Source organism: Terrapene carolina, unplaced genomic scaffold (genome assembly GCF_002925995.2).
Source record: "Terrapene carolina triunguis isolate 2854851 unplaced genomic scaffold, T_m_triunguis-2.0 Scaffold558, whole genome shotgun sequence".
Lineage (NCBI taxonomy): Eukaryota > Metazoa > Chordata > Testudines > Emydidae > Terrapene > Terrapene triunguis.
The window spans coordinates 5,150,940-5,168,646 of NW_020664909.1; the positions used below are offsets into that span (position 1 = coordinate 5,150,940).

Below are 17,707 nucleotides of genomic sequence, written 5' to 3' on the forward strand. Positions count from 1 at the left end.
ACACACACACACACACACACACACACACACACACACACACACACACAAAATTAAAAACTTGGGACATTTTTGGCCTATAAGGCATAGGCAAAGCTATCAAATATATTTAATATCCATTGTCCAGTATTACACAGGAGCAATTAGCAGAACTAACTGCATGATCAGCTTACGCACTTGTGACTTTTATATTAAACAAAATTTAAATTATAACTCCCCAATCTCATTTCCCCCTGGAATTTATCTGCCATAAAATATGGTCAACTTTGGTTAACTGCATTACCTTGAAATAAGTGTCTTATAGATGAATAAAAATAATAGTCATGGATTTCCAAATGACTACAAAACAGCCATATCATCTATTACTTCTAATACTTCAAAGCATCTTTTGATGCTTTAAATTATGAATTAGCAAAGCAATACATCAATATTTTATAAAATGAAAGTTATCATTTGTACTCACAATCCCTCCCGGCTGCCATCAATTAGAGCTTGAAATAAAGGCTTATTGTGAGGTATAGTCTGCAAAATGTTTCCATCACCAGTTACGTATCCAATGGCCCACTGCCCCAGTCGAGTGCAACTCAGTCTGAAAATGTAGCTGGAGGACAATGGGTTACAAAGTCAATTCTAATAAAAATGCTTGGCAAAACAAATGGAAAGGAAAGGTGGTTTTGTGGTTAAGGCACTGGATTGGGATTCTGGGACTTAAAATTCACTTCAAAAAATCCTGATCAGCCCCAATGTTTATATAGCCTATTTTATTCTGAAGCACTGTACCCAGAAGAGCTTCTCTGATAACATATATACAGCATGACTGAAATTCAGCCACTTTTGTATAGAACAGGTGGCAGCCAGGAGTAAAAACCATGCACAGCACATTGCACAATAGAAGAGAAAGGAAAATTATAGGCAAGAATGCGGGAGCTAATTCTTGCTCTTACTAAAAATTATGGAATCTTCAATGTCAGACAGCAACTCAGTTTTTAATTGCTCAAACAGGAAAACCAGCCACAGAGAGGTGATCGGATTTGTAGTGTGAAATATCACTGCTGAAAGTTGTACCTCCTCCACAATAAATATAAAATGTGAAATTCTGGCCTTATTGAAGTTAATGACAAAACACCCATTGACTTCAATGAGGCCAAGATTTCACTGGAGGAGTAACTTGTTTCTATTTATTGGCTTTTGAACAAAAACTTAAGAATTGCCAGAACATTTTAAAGTGAACAAACAAGCAATTTCACTTTATATCAGCTATTTCTCTCTGGAAGGTTTAATATTTCACGTAAGTAACCTAACAAGTTCCCTAGCGATACTAATCAGAGAGAGAGAAGTTGGTCTTAAAATTAATTCTGTGTAACACGGAACATTAAAGCAGCTTTGGATAAGATTTTCTTTTGAAGTCTTCAGTTCAAGATTGGATGCCTTTCTGGAAGATATGCTTTAGCTAATCACTAGTTATTGGACACTTTAAAGGGATAACAATTAAATTCTATGGCCTATGTGCTACGGGAGGTCAGACTAAATGATCTAATAATCCCTTTTGGCCTTAAAAAAAAAAATAAAAAAATCTAGTAATCTTTTAAAGACCTTTTTTTCTTTATAACCCCACAGTCATTATTTTTACTTCATTAATGATCAACTAAAACACACTACTCTGAAAATCATCATGACATTTTTATTTGGGTTTTATCATACGTGCATGAGATCAGTATCAACTTGTTATCTAAACTGGTAAAGCAAGATTCCTTTACAGGCCAGGTAACAAGATACAATTTAGGTTTTGTTAAAAGAGAAAATCCAATATTGGAAATTATTCTCCAATACATTCCCCTCATCCTGCCAATTTTCAGGAGATTTCTTCGGTCAGACATAAGTGTGCCCCTAAAGAGTTAGAAATCTAAACATTAGAACATGAAAGGTGAGAAAAAGAAAGTGAAACTGGCTTAGGGTGACCATACGTCCTTTGTTCTGGCTGGGACAGTCCCTTTTTTAAGCCCTATCCCGGCTGTCCTGACCTTTTGGGCAAAAGTGGGCATTTGTCCCATTTGTTTATGCCAACTGGTGATCAGTTCAGAAGAGCAAACAGGACAAATGCCCAGTTTTGTCAAAAAAGTGGTGTGGGGGGGAGCGGCAATGCCAGCTTCGCAGGGGTGGGAGGAGAGGCCGGGCTCAGGCACGGGTATGGCTTGAGCGAGCAGCGACACTAGTCCCAACCCCATGCGAGGGGCAGGCAGAGCTCGGCAATGATGCCAGCTGAGGGGTGGACGACGCAGGGCTCAGGCAAGGGGCTCAGGCCAGCCCGCCGTGTGGGGTGGAGGAAAGTGGGGGGCCTGGGCTAGCCCCAGGCGGTGTCCTGTTTTTCCTTTGGGAAATATGGTCATTCTAAACTGGCTAGAAAACAACTGAACAAGAATGAAGTGACTCGTATTTGCATTTGCCAAAACTGAGTGAAGGGGAAAGCACAAATAGTACAAAGTATAAACATAAATAGTGAAAGTTAGCTCAGCTGAATAATTCAATAGGTACAGTAACACAAGTTATTTAAAAATTACACACACACACAAATTTGATCCTTTTTAACTTTGTCAATGTACAGCTCCTCTGATATCAGACAATTACTGATGAGGCAAGTATGTGCTTTTCACACAACAACATATTGTAAGTAATACTGATTAAACTACAACAGTGGCGCTGGAACACTTTTTACAGTGGGGGTTCTGAAAGCCAGTGGTCCCCAAACATTTTACTTTGCACCCCCTTACCCGTCCACACCCCCTCTCCCCAGAGCTGGGGCCAGGACCGGGTCGTGGCTCCAGGAGCGTGGGGGGGACGCAGATGGGTAAGTGGGTGCAAAGTAAAAAGTTTTGGGGACCACTGGCTTTCAACACAAGTCATTTTAAACCCCAGATGCATGATCAGTCATCCCCCATGTTACTAACTCTCCTGATGTTATCCCAAGCCTCAAGATGTTGTTACTATTTATTTATATTAAATAGATCCATTTGGTGTTTCTTAAAGTGAGGGGAATCTCAGCATTTTCTCAAAGTAAGTTTCTAGCCCTTGAGGGTGCAGAGAAAAAAAGCTTGAGGCCTGACTCTTGTTTTTTGAGCATTCGGGGTGGCAAAACTGCATCCCATTACAAAAAAAAAGGGCTTGAAGTTTGCTTCAGCTACAGTCTTTATATAGAAACTGCTACATATTAGAGATCATACAGCTTTACTTTGACAAATGGAAAAAAAAGATGTTGGCTAATCAAGTTATGAATTCACTCCCCCAGAACCAGACAACAAATGGATGTGACCCAGGAATATGGATCCAGTATAATTACTTAGCTTTAGAGGCAGCAATTTTATTTGTAAAGCAGTAATCAGTGAAACCTCTTACCTCCCAGGTTTGGTGCTGTATTTCTGTAACCTTGCTTTGACTTCATCATATGTTAGGAATGCCATATACCCAGGGTGTGTCACAGCTAAGAAGTTCCAGTTCCTTAAGATTGAACCCCAAGGCTAAAAAGAACACACAAATATCCAGTTAGATAATTATAAGTATGTGTTAGAATAAAACTCAAGACTACTTGTGACAAAGACTGAAATTATTTCAGACCATTTCACTTAAAATGTACATATCTGATTCAATATAGCTGTTTAAGGCCCTGATCCTTCAAAGACTTTCACATGTGCTTAACTTTATGCATTGTGAGGAGTCCTTCAAAGTCCTTCAATGTATCAAGTTAAGCACTTGTGTAAGATCTTTGCAGGATCAGTATCTCAGGGTTCAATGATGATAACATATGTAGTCGCAGTAAAGTTAAGTGTTATGACATAGTAAGTGTTTGCAGAATTGGGTCCCAAAATAGCATGGAAAGTCTCATGAAAGCTACACAGTTTGTATGAATGCACAGCAAAGAAGCATGTTACAGCTTTACTTTTTCAGACAAGACCCTGCATTATTATACTAATAGACTAAGTCTAGTGAAGCACTGATTTTTGAACTGTCATCCTTTTTATTATTCTACACTTCTTGATCCTGTCAGTTGTCATACCAGTATTATGGCCAGGGAATGAGATGAACAGTGACAGTGTTACTTTCAGGGTATTGATGAATTATCATTGCCACTTCACTTGAGTCACAATTACTTCAAAGAGCTGGCACTGAAGCACCCCTGACATGCCACATTATTACCGCAATCAAAACAAAACATAACATCTTTTATTTAGGTATTTCAGGTACCAACATAAAAATAGTGAGTGTTCAACAACCAACATTTTGAAAGACAATAGTGCCTCTAAGTGGCTAAAGGATTTGTGTGTGGGGGTGGGGTGGGGCATGTTGAGGAACAGAATAGAAGAGGGAAATCGGGATGAGAGTCTATCTTGAGACTCTATTCAACTCTCTCTTATGCAAATTCCATTTAAAGGTGACATTTTTTAGAAACATGCTGCTTGTGCTAAGAAAGTGGGGATAAAATGTGTCCGTTATGAAGGTTTTTGGCAGCCTCTCTCTGCCACAGAGTAACAATTCTTCAGGCGAGCTCTCCAGTTCACAAGTCAAACAGCTCTTAACCACACTTAACCTCCCACTATTTAAAACAACAGAACACGAACATTTTTATTTAGAACTTTTCATGTTGGATATTCCAAGATGAAATTGGATTTTTTAAATAGATGCCTAAGAAAGTTTAAATGCTTTCAATATGATTAATTTCTTTAAAAATAAATTTGCACAAAATGACACATGCAAGAGAATTCCATAATCCAAATGCAATGCTGACAAAATGCAAGAACTTTTCTCAAACTTCAGTTTTCCTCCCTACATCCTTATTTTCAGTGAGAGCAGAATCCAGAAGTTGAATGCCATCATGCCTAACCAGGAGGAGAAAGTTAGTTGCAAAAAAATTAAGGGAAGAAGGATATGCAAATACCTTGTACTACAAAAAGACTATACTTCGTGGGACCAGATTACATTGACAGAATAAAGGCTCTATTGTTTTAAAGCATCCAAAACGTAACAATACCAACTGTAGCGCTACATTTATAGTGACGCTCTTGCATGGGGAGAAAAAAAAGCAACTTAACTTTTAACACTGTTGATACATATACAAAGAAGTTAGAGAAGTATCTTAAAAATCTGGGGAAGTACATGTAGCATCTTGGCCAGATTCACAGCCAGCATGAATTGATTTCAATAAAATGACACAGATATACAATAGCTGAGAATCTCACACCTCTAAGGCAAGAGTTCTCTCTGCTTCTTTTAAAAGGATTGTACTTAAATTAAAAATTAACCCTAACCAATCTTCTGTCCTTACATAAATTGGTCTTGTTGATCCGCTTTATCTAACAGTAAGCAAGGTAATGAATCATAGAGGCAATGCTCAGATAATATAGTAAACAGAAACTAATATAATCAGTTATTTGTTGGTATATGGATCAAGGAAAATAAATCTTATTTCAGACTGTCAGCCTGAACTCCGCAGTGTAACACAATCTACAAGACACCGCAGGGCCAGAACAAAATGTATTTCTCAGCTCACTGCCTTCCCTTTTCATAATTATAGTTAATATAGAGTTTAAAAGAGCAAAAAGGAATGTTTGTGTCAGATTTGTAAGCACAGCAGGAAAAACAGGATAGCTTTCTTACAAAAGAGTAATTGTACGTTACCCCAAACTATATTAATTTATGGTATAGTTAGTAGGAGTGTTCCTCTTAGAACGTCTTGTAGTCAAACCCCCAAACCAAGGTTTGGGTTTGTTTACTGTGATTCTAGGCACCCCTGTATTCACACCCTACACCAGGGGCGGGCAAACTTTTTGGCCTGAGGATCGCATCGGGTTTCTGAAGTTGTATGGAGGCTGTACCTCCCCAAACAGCCAGGCATGGCCCAGCCCCCGCCCCCTATCTGACTCCCCCTGCTTCTCGCCCCCTGACAGCCCCCCCGGGACCCCTGCCCCATCCCCCCCCCCTCCCCTGTCCCCTGACTGCCTCTGGAACCCCTGCCCCTGACTGCCCCCTGCCACCCCAACCAACCCCCCACTTCCTGACTGCCCCCCCGGCACCCCTACCCCCATTCAACCCCCCTGTTCCCTGCCCTCTGACCACCCCAACCCCTATCCACAACCCCACCCCCTGACCGCCACCACCCAGAACTCCTCTGCCCCCTTACCACACAGCCTGGAGCACCGGTGGCTGGCGGTGCTCCAGCCGTGCCGCCCAGAACAGCAGGACAGGCAGCCACGCCGCCCAGCGGGAGCCAACCACGCCATCGCACAGCACAGAGCACCGGGTCAGGCTGGGCTCGGCAGCTGCGCTGCCCCAGGAGCTCGCATCCCTGCCACACAGAACATTGCGCCAGCAATGAACTGAGGCTGCGGGGAAAGGGGAACAGCGGGGAGGGGCCGCGGGCTAGCCTCCCGGGCCAGGAGCTCAGGGGCCGGGCAGGAGGGTCCCGTGGGCCGGATGTGGCCCGCGGGCCGTAGTTTGCCCACCTCTGCCCTACACACTACTGCAATATTTGTACAAAATATGTTTTGTGAGGTATTACATCAAAGCTAGTAACATGCTAGTTATCAATATCATTCTAAAATGAAAGTGCTAACCTTATATATGAAGTTATGAATTCTCTGTATGATGTTACTGGAACATGTTTAAGACCTGACAGTTTAGCCTAGGTAAAGGTGATAAACACATCTGTACTAGATAAAGGAGTGTGGGTTTACCTCAATTTACATATTAGTCATAAACAAAATTATGACGCTAAACCTGCCTGAACTCGAGAGACAGAGAATTAACATGGCTCCTGCATCCTAGAGAGACTCAGAGCCTGAATCCCCAGGAAGCCTTCCTGACTTGTAAGACAAAGGCAATCCCTTAGGGAACAGAGAGAGAATCCTGTGACATCCTGTATCCCATGTTCACCATATTTATAAGGTTATGATATATTTTGTACAAAGTATGACTTGTGAGGCATCATGTGAAAACTCAATCTACTGAATATTAGTATCCTGTTGAAATGTGTGTAACATTACTGCATATAAAATTGTGAGATTTTGCTATATCATTGTTACTGAAAAATGTTGTAAGTTCGGGTAACAGTTTTCAGAGACAGACACACACTAGCAACCCCAGACAGGTATCAAAGTCAAGTGGACTATCGTTTACTTAAGCAGACATTCTTCAGCAACGGAGAGATGTAAACAAGAAATGTACATTTCATCCCAGATATGGTTCAGATCTCAAGTACACAGGGAACTGTTTGTCTACACCCCGGCAGGGGGTAATCCTCAAAGAAAGGAGGGGAGTATAAAAATAAGAGACAGTGGCCTCCATGTAACCCCTCTCTTCCTTCCATCTCTCTGCTCATGACAATGACTCTCGAAGAACTGAACAAAGGGGGGGGGGCGAAGGGAAGAGTGGTCCCACACTGGATGCAGATGCAGCATGTGAAATGTATTACAGCTGAGGGTGAGGTAACCCTTTTTTGCTTTTAAACCTATTAGCCTTGGTAAAGTTTAGGAATTAATGTGTGTGTTTATCCATTTGTTTCTTTTGTAAGCAATCCTGACTTATATGCATCTCTACCTGTAATCATGTAATATCTATATTTCTATCATTAATAAACTTCTTTTAACGTTTTATCTAAACCAGTGTAGTTTGGTTGAAGTGTTTGGGAATCTCTACTTAGGCTGGTGCATAATCATTACCCAGTGTTGGAATGATGGAGTTACTATGAGCTTATACTGTCCAGGAGGGTACTGAGCAGTGCAAGATGCACATTTCTGGGGAACAAGGCTTGGATTAAAGAATATGTGGGTGTCATCCTGTGTGTAATTCATGAATGGCTGGGACAGCATTCATGTAACACAGCTGGGAGTGATTTTACATGCTGGTGGCTGTATATGAGCAGGACAGGTGTGGCTGTTCTGGCAGCAAAGCAGTGTAAAAGGCATCCCAGGCTATAGAATTAAGGGGACACTACTATTCAATCGTCCAGCTTGTACCTTGGGGAATGTCTCAACTCCATCTTTATCCTTCACCTAGAAGACAAAGCCAGGTGATTTGATCTTTGGCTCCTGTCCTGGCCGGACCGTAAAAAGGTGCAAAGGAGACTGGCTATTGGTGAGAGAAACCATCTTGAACAAAGATAGTATCTGCTAGATGAAGTTTTAGACTTTTAGATGCGTTTTCACTTTTATTTGCTTGTAAGCATTTCTATCTTTATCTCTTTTACTTGGTATCACTTTATCCTTGCTCTTTTGTTGAACTTGTTTTACTAGAGGCCAATTCAGTGCTGTGTTTAAAGGGGAGAGTGTATTTAATAAATTGTGATGTACTGACTAACAGAGCAGCAAACTTAATATATTCTGTAACTGCACAGCAGAAGGGCTGAGGATTGCAGAGAAACATCTCTGAGGAGCTCATGGGCTGGAATGCTCCAATTGTTCCCTACTAGCAATGTTTGGGCCAGGAGAGCCTTGAGAGGTTTGCTGGTGAGAAAGACAGACTGGAAGGGCAGGTAGCTGACACAGTCTAGTTGCCAGCAAAATGCATTCTTAATGAGGCAGAGAGGTAACACAATGCCCCCACAGCTCTTGGTATCCCCAGGAGCCTTTTACAGTTACCAACCTGAAAACCAGTTCAGCTTCAACAAAAAAGTTTCAGAATTTTCTACTGAACACAGAAGTTTTTGTTTGGAATAGAAACGTATTCAAACCAGGCAAAGCTTAGGTGTTTCAACTGAATTCTGCCATGAGTGTTTTGTCTAACTCAAACCCCAAACTCAAAAGCAAAGCTCAGAAGGTACAAAACCATATGGGCCAAAGATTCACACAAATCCTTGAAATTCAAAATAGCTGAGTTTTGCACTAGCTCTAGCAAAGGCACCAGTAAAAAACACCCTCAAAAATCTTGAAACATAATGATAAAAGATGCATTTGGTTATTTCTATAAGGGGAATGCTCTATGTTTTGAGACTCTGAGTTTGGCCTCAGAACACTTAAACAGAGATGGGTTACACCTGAACAATTTTAACTTTTACTTTTATTGGTTCTGGCAATTTCACTTGGTGAAAATAAGAGATGATAAAGAAACAAAAGCCCTGGATTCAACATACCCTACTATCATCCAACTTTTGCAAATGGTCCCTAGCCCAAATCCCCAGAAATGAACATGCCAGAATATTGTGGGTGTTCAAAAACAACAGATCTGGATCCAAATTTCACAGTTTGAACACATCTTTAACAAACAAAATAATTTTCACAAACAATGTACACTTCAGACAAAGAGAAAAACAGCCAATGCCTGAATAAGTGAGAGACTTCATTTCCCAGAATTGCATCCTAATAATTACTCCTATATACAAAGGAGAGGCTAAAGTGAGGAAATTTAAGAATTAATATATCTATATGGATATTTGTATCCAGTCCTCAGAAAACTCAGACATTAGAATGGTGTCCACATTAAAGTACATAATGTAGAATGGATACACATATTCAAAAGTTGTATAGCATATGTACAAAATTAGTTGTATTAGTTTAGTTCAGACAGACAGTAAAACTCTCAGCAATTCTTCAGCAACTAAAATGACATTGCCAAACACATGACCTGATCCTACTCCCATTCAACTCAATGGCAAAAATACTATTATTACTTCAACAGGAGCAGAATCAGGCCCATATTTAGCATAGATATGATGTATATGCCACATTAATTATACATTTATATACACATTTTAGATTAGCAACCCAGGCCCATATTTTTAGAGAAATCTGAATGCAGGAAAAAATGCATGAGTTGCCACAACTGCATCACAATTAGGGTAGCCATGTCCACAAACTATGCACATATTGTTTCATGGGTGTATCTTTTAAAATTTAGGCTTTGATACCAAAAAACAAAAAATAAACACAGTTAGTTCCACGGTCTAATGTTTGAGTTATTCACAATTTTCCAACCATCTGACTTTTGTTGTCCATTTGGTGAATTACAGATCTAAGTTCTTCCATAATGCTGAATATTTTAAAAATCTTACCTGAAATAGTCTAGTGAAGATATCAAATTCAAAAATTGAAATGTAGTCATTGCAGGTCAAGTCAATGGTAGACTTAAGAGCCATTGCTTCCAAACCAGAGCTTATCTGATGAATCTCATGAAGGCACTGCCGGAACAGTTTCCATGGCACTATAGTTCTGGGAGGGGGAGAGAAATGATTTAATAAGATGCCATATTGAAAATATTTTCTTATTTAGACAGCACAACTCAAGCCTGACATTAATTTAATTATATTTGATTTTGCTACAAAAACTAAAGCTCAGTTTTCTGCAAGGATTCAATCAAATGCTAGTACATCTTATTTTCCATTAAAATGATGCTGTTAATCTCCCTCTTATTTTATTATGCTAAATATTCAAGCCAAATTATTTCCCAAAATAGTGTGGAGGTGGGTTTTTTGTTGGTTTGTTTTTAGTGTAAGTGAATTTTGTGCAAGGGAAAGTTGATGGAGTCTCTGGTGCCAAGATTAAAATCCTCTATTTATCCACAGAACAGGTACACCTCTACCCCGATATAACATGAATTCGGATATAACGCGGTAAAGCAGTGCTCCGGGGGGCGGGACTGTGCATTCCTGCGGATTAAAGCAAGTTCGATATAACGCGGTAAGATTTTTTGGCTCCCGAGGACAGCATTATATCGGGGTAGAGGTGTACAGCAAACCACCCCACATGATCCCAATCTTGACTTGAAGGAAACACCTCTGGAATGGACAGGAAGTTCTGTCTTCATGGTCCTTGGCCTCTGTGCAGACTAACAAGCATGATACTTAGTGCTTACAGTGATTGTAGTTTTTGTAATTAAGGCTCATTTATACCAGCTCACTTTGTACAGGCTAACAACCTTCAGATAATAACTGCTATGACATCATTACTCAAGGCTTAGTTCAGATCAGCAACCTAAGGAAGGGAAAGGTTCTTTAACTTATTGCCCACGAGTGTAGCTTGCTCTATTTGACTATACGGCTGTTCTCCCGACCTCCACCTCCTCCCAAAGAAATTGCTTTTATAAATGAGAAAATTGTTACAGAATTGAGTAGTAGTGACAAACAAAGGAAAAACTGCAGGATGATAGCAATGGTAATGGGTTATAACAGTTACATGGATATTAGAGTGCAGCTCTTACCATGTCTACATCTGCACAAATTTGAAAGCTCTTCCATAAATAATCCAAACTATACATTTCTAAATCCAATTTAGTAGCTAACTTTGAAGCAATGTTTGAGACTTTATTCAATGATCTTGCTCTATTCTCCAGACTAGAAACAAGGTCTACCTGAGCATTTAAGGAAGGGAATTGGTACTTGAGGAACCAACAGTTCAAGATGCTACTAGGCTGGGAGCCTGCTACTAGGGGTGGGGGGAAATCCTGCCTCCTTTCTGAAGAATGCAACAAGAACTGGGGGAAGGCACCCCTCAGCCCCAAGTCCTAGCAGCATGGAGAAAAAGGAGCCTGTTGATGAAAACGAATTCAACGGAGGATGAACAGGTGCTACCATTAAGGCGGAAGGACAGCTGAAATGCGCTGAAGGCCTCATTCAGCTAGACAAAGGCGGGCTGAGTGCTTTGACATATCCTGTCAGCGTTAACTGGGAATGAGTCCCTTATCCCTCTGCCACTGGCAGTACCTGCCCCTGCTTTTATTTGTAGCTCTGGAGCAGAGTGTGGCAGGCGTGGAAAGAGCAATTCAGAACGAAGACATGCTAAACTGATCCTCTTTAGTAGAGTCGCATTTTGTTCCCCTCAGTTCCCCTCCTCATCCTTCTGTATCCCACGTCCCTTTGAACTCATCTGCCGACACAGACTGGCAGGTTCTTCTGCCAACCACTATCAATGAAGATGGTGAGATTTGGGACCTGACCCAATGCCCACCACTTAGAGGTATGGAACCCTTTAGAAGCCATGGCATACCACCTGTCAACAGCTGCTGCTTCCGCTTCCCCCAGATGTCATTATAAAGGTTACTATCTAAATTCTGCGAGGCATTAAACCCCTGACTGACCTCAATGCCCAGTAGGAGTAGAGAAGGGCCTACTTTACAGGATCACATTCTAGGTGATCTGTAGTTATTTGCAGGACTTTAAAATGTGTAAGATTTTGTGTTTTTAAAGCTTGTTTGTGTGCATATGGATGCTAAAAAAGTCTAAAGAGCCACAGACACAATCCTCACACATGCTACAGATAGGCTTCTGCTCTTTACACTGTCTAACTTTAGAAAAGCCCCACAACATTTTTATTCCACAAATATTTTCACATCTCCTTTTCACATGTACAAAGTAATTCAGATTACTTAGTAATATGGAGTTGTATAAAAAAAATGATAGTTATAACACCTCTACCCCGATAGAACGCTGTCCTCGGGAGCCAAAAAATCTTACCGCGTTATATCCGAATTTGTGTTATATCAGGTCGCGTTATAGTGGGGTAGAGGTGTATCTGATTGCCCTGCACTAAATAAATACTTGCCAATTCACCTAAATTTAAAAAAAGAGCTTTCAACTGAAAGCAGAACGTTGCAGACTTGAGTTCATATTTCTGCTGCAGGGAAAAATCCTAATCTGGCCTTTACTGTATTCATAAAAGCCTTTGGACCTGGAAATCTAAATGTCATTTTGATGCTTGTATTGAGAAAATCATAAATGATAATATATGATGAAGCTGAACAGATCTCATCAGATGTGTTCATCTGTGTATGAAAAACAGGAAACCACAAAGAACTGAAGAGAGATACCACATCAGATGCCATTTAAAAGAGAATGCACATCAAATTTTGCTCACTGTAAAGAAAGAACAAAATATTGCCCTGACTTTAAAGTACAAAGATGGAAAACCTCTGTGCATCCGTGGTGTTAAAAAACTACAGTTATGTATGAATTTACGTGTCACCATTACAGGAATTAAACAGGTAATCATAAATTAGACTTCCTCTTTGATTCTCTCATTAAACTTTCTGAATGGTGACAGCATCAAGGTCATAGTACTAGAGTAACAAGGGTTAGAAGAGGAAATCCAAACCCTTAAAGCTAAAATTAATCTCATATGCAATTGTAATCTCAATACAATGCAAGCAAAAACTAGTGATATGACAGGATTGTCAGAACTCCCTCTTGGTTCTTCATCTGCGATAGTTTCATGAAGAAATGATTATTGGATGTGACTGATGTACAGGACCTACCATGCTCTATTCACTTAATGCTATTACCCCTCACCTGATTAAAAAATAAAATAGATACAAAACTTCAAGGTCAGACACCTTTATGCACAATTCAGCTCATCTGCAACTCAGCTTATGACAGAAATGTTCACAGTAGAGTGATTAAACTAGTGAAATAACGTTTGAATTTTTTTGTGATAATCTTCCAGAACTGGTGTTTAAAAAAAAAAAAAAGGTTGTTCCTCATCTATAGTCCACTGAAATCCATCTGAGCCCTTTCCAGTTATTTCAACGAGTTTTGGATCTGGCCTTGTCATAACTATGAAGGGAAGGGTAACAGCTCTCTGTGTACAGAGACTCCAAATCCTTTTACCTGTAAAGGGTTAAGAGGCTCGGGTAACCTGGCTGACGCCTGACCCGAAGGACCAATAAGGAGACAAGATACTTTCAAATCTTGGGGGGGGAAAGGTTTGTGTGTGTGCTCTTTGTTTTAGGGGTGGTTCGCTCTTGGGACTGAGAGGGACCAGACATCAATCCAGGTTCTCCCCATCTTTCTAAACAAGTCTCTCCTATTTCAAACTAGTAAGTAAAAAGACAGCAAGGCGTCTTAGATTTACTTTGTTTTCTCAACTTGTAAATGTACCTTTTTACCAGAGTGTGTATCTTTGTTTGCTGTACTTTGAACCTAAGACAGAGGGGGGTCCTCTGAGCTCTTTAAGTTTGATTACCCTGTAAAGTTATTCTCCATACTGATTTTACAGAGATGATTTTTACCTTTTTCTTTAATTAAAAGCCTTCTTTTTTAAGAACCAGATTGATTTCTCCTTGTTTTAAGATCCAAGGGGGTTTGGATCTGCATTCACCAGGAGTTGGTGAAAGGAGGGTGGGAGTAAGGAAGGGGGTTTGGATCTGTGTTCACCAGGGAATTGGTGAAAGGTTTCTCAAGGCTTCCCAGGGAGGGAATTCTTGTGATGGTGGCAGCGGACCAAAGCTAAGCTGGTAGATAAGCTTAGAAGTTTTCATGCAGGCCCCTACATTTGAACCCTAAAGTTCAAAGTGGGGATCCAGCCTTGACAGGCCTGTTGTGCTTTGACCATCATTTACTATCCCCAGGAAAGCTGAGAACTGCTTGTTGTTGAAATATTCTCATTTCTGCTTCTGATAAAGTCACTATGCAGCTTTTGGCACTAACCAGCTTGGGACCAGCCTACCTGAGGGACTGCCTCTTTCCCAATGCCATACTGACAGCTGAGGTCAACAGAAGTCCTTGATCTGGAGCCCTCCTTGTTTGCTAGCAGGGTGTTCTCTGTGAGGTCTCCAGGACTATGGAACTTGTTCCTCCCTCCCCCCCACGACCGCTACTTTAGTCCAAAGTAGCCTGAATTTGGCAACCTCCCAGGCACACTGCAAAAGATGTGGATATGAGAGTATTTAGAAAAGGCTGAGAGTAAACTTCCCACAACAGTAAAGCGGTGGAAAGGAGCTTTGGTAGGTGGCTGTCAGATTGAGTTCCTGTTTGAATGATCATTATAATGCTGTTGTGATTTCTGGTATATTATTACATGTTAGGGGCTTACAATTTTGTACAGGTGTCTATTATTTAAATCCAAACACATTACTTCAAATGCTGGTATGGAAACTGAGGAAACGAATGCTGAGTTAAGGATTTATAGAGAACAGTATGTTTGTCAAGCCTACTAAATAATGTTAGAGAAAGCTTGTTGCCTTTACAATAAAAGAAAACAGGAACTGGTTTAAAACCAAATGCAGTCTGCCTCTTTTCTGCCTTGAATTGTACAAGGTATTTACAGCTAATGCTTTCCAGGCTCTTTGTCCTTGTTTTGTTTGTTGCATCATGCCACTAATGATGCCCAGCATTAGATGTTGGCAGGTATTTCTGCACATGCCTGATGAGATGAGGCAGATCAGTGGGAACTTGTCTGGAGAGGGAGGGGTTACGCACCTCTGCTGTGTTCATCAGGGAGATGCAATACGACACCCCCTACCATGTTAGGCTCTCTGTAGAATTAGGCTGAATAAGTACATTCTCTGTTTCTTATATTTAATAATTATATAAGCTGTCATTGGCTGTACGCTGTACTATTAGTGAGGCATTATTCTGTGGAGTATTTCATATTAGGAATACTATAAGATAGTACAAATATACTATCCTCACTATAAATTCACAAACTGTTTGCTGCTCAAAAAATGGGCTTTTTCTTTTTTAAACATATGTTTAGCAACAGTTTGTGTCTTTTCTGATGTCTTCTGGGAAGCAGTACTAATTTCAGGAAGTATCGGGCTGTATGTTTGTTTTCATTTGTTTACAGAAACATGTATTATATGTGTTATTTTGTTATGGTCTTGGATGTGCTCTTGTATAATTAATTAAAATCAGAGAGAAAATATATAAGAAAGGAATAAATGTGACGTGGCTTGAAACGTACACCTGAATTAAAACACTAGGGAGCTAAGGAAGGCCATCTGTTGTGTGTTTTATTTATTTATTTGAAACCGAACTTTTCTAAATTGAAACAATTTAAAGCTCATTTAGGGTCTGATCCAACTCGCACTGAAATCAGTGGGAGTCTATGCACTGATTTCCCTTTCAGCTGCAGTCAGAGCGTACCCATGCTGGTTTAGCAACAACAAAATGGTCCTCTTTCAAGCTTCAGGAAGCTTGTGTTTGACCCCAATGCAGAAAAAGTTTCTCATATACACTGTCCCTCACTGCAGACCTGACTGTATCTTGATAATCACCTCTGGTCTTCCTCTCATCGGAGGCTCCCACCAGAAGAAAACACTCCCTTTCTATTTTCTCTGATAGAGTGTCATTTAAACAAATTGGTGGCATGAGGTGTGTTCTGGGCAGAGCAAAAGCTTTGTTTTAGACACCTTCTTATGTAAAAAGGAGCTTCAATAAGCACCTGCCCCTGAGGGTAGGATTATTCAGGATTCCAAGATATATCATACTCTAAATCACCAAGCCAAGCTTCCTCCAAGCCATCTGAAGCAACAGAGTTAGAGCTCAGCAAGTAATTCACAACAAATAATTTAACAGATGGATTTAGCTTCTTTTTCTGCTCATGGAATACCCAGGAGCAGACCAGGACTTTCTGAAACTTTTAAGCAAAACATGCAAATACTTAAAAAGAACCAACAACTATGGATTAAAAACTAAATTATCTCTGTGAACTTTCAATGTACAATATCTGAGCTGCATTGGTTAGATGGGCACATGCCATTGTTTCCCCTGTCTCAAAATAGAAGAGCTCAGAAGCACCGCTGGTGTGAATATGTATGCGTGTAACTTGGAAACTGACATTCTGCCAACATCCGTGCCAGCACGGCTCTCTCAGAAATGCTGCAGAACTCAACTACAAAAGGGGCATGACTGTGTCCAAAGCTAATTCGTTTAAAAATTCAAGCAGTCACCCAGATCTAAACAAAAGTCTTTGAATGTCTGAGGCAACTGATGTGGGTTTCAGTTTATCATCACTGAACACAGCTCTTTCCTAGAATATTGCTCTGAACACCCTCCAGTACGAAAAATGGACCTCATGCTTCCATTAGTTCTGAAGCTTAGAGCAAACAACTGTACAAGTCAGTACAAAGAAGGCCTGAGAAGATTAGTCACAAGGGGGGAAAAGCACTTCAGCTCCACCATGCCATCCCATTCTACACAACAGTTACAATAATGACCCCATGTGTCAGAAATACAACACAAGAGAGTAGGGAAGGGAAAGGAGCGCGAGGCTCTGGGAATAAAGAAGGAGTAAGGGAGTATGTATCCCGTGCCTAAGCAGTCTCTCTTTGGAGACTACATGTCAGTATTTCCTGAGGCAGCACAGCACACAGCTGTACAGAGCTGTCTACACACCATGGCTTCACTAGTGAACAATGGGTTCCAAACACCCACAGTCATCAAGGGCCACAACCATCTGTGGGCGGGCATGCTCTGGAACAGCCAGGGGCTGGGGAAAAAAAAAAAGCCTTCTATATTTACATGGGGTCAGCCCCCATTTCTCCAAATTCCTTTCTCTGTCTACATCAGGGATTGCAACACACGCTACCAGGGATCAAAGTTAGGCCTTCTGCAAAGTCAGTCTCAGATCACTGTGTTTTTCTGGTCATACTCCTGTTCCACTTGAAAGTATTTGGGGAACCCATGTTAGTGGCTCATCTACTCATTCAGTACAAGTTTTTTTTTAAAAGGTCGGGAAGAGGCCGTGCTAGCTGCCTCCATCCTAATTCACATGAACACGGCCCCAACAAGGAATCCACCCCATCACACAGAACTATAGGCCTAGTGACATCAAGACCTTAGTGCACTGACTGACTGGGAAATGGCATAACAACAGACCTAGTCATACTTCGTCAAAGCAGCAGTGTGTTAAAACAAATTTGTTCGAGGCTTGTCTCTCTGGTTCTACAAACATTTTCAAGTTCAAGCTCAATGTGACATAGTGTAAAACAACCCACTAGTGCATTACAGGTTCCCCTC

At 40.7% G+C, this 17,707-nt stretch overlaps 1 protein-coding gene across 1 annotated transcript in view; it reads right to left on the bottom strand.

Annotated features, from left to right (window-relative positions):
- Positions 1–17,707, bottom strand: part of CBLB (Cbl proto-oncogene B) — a 193,596-nt gene that overhangs the window by 70,093 nt on the left and 105,796 nt on the right. The window contains exons 5-7 of the mRNA XM_029913263.1: positions 10,031–10,187; positions 3,388–3,509; positions 461–598 (exon numbers count right to left, since the gene is read on the bottom strand). Coding sequence (XP_029769123.1) covers positions 461–598; positions 3,388–3,509; positions 10,031–10,187 — 417 coding nt within the window. The remainder of the gene's footprint in view (positions 1–460; positions 599–3,387; positions 3,510–10,030; positions 10,188–17,707) is intronic.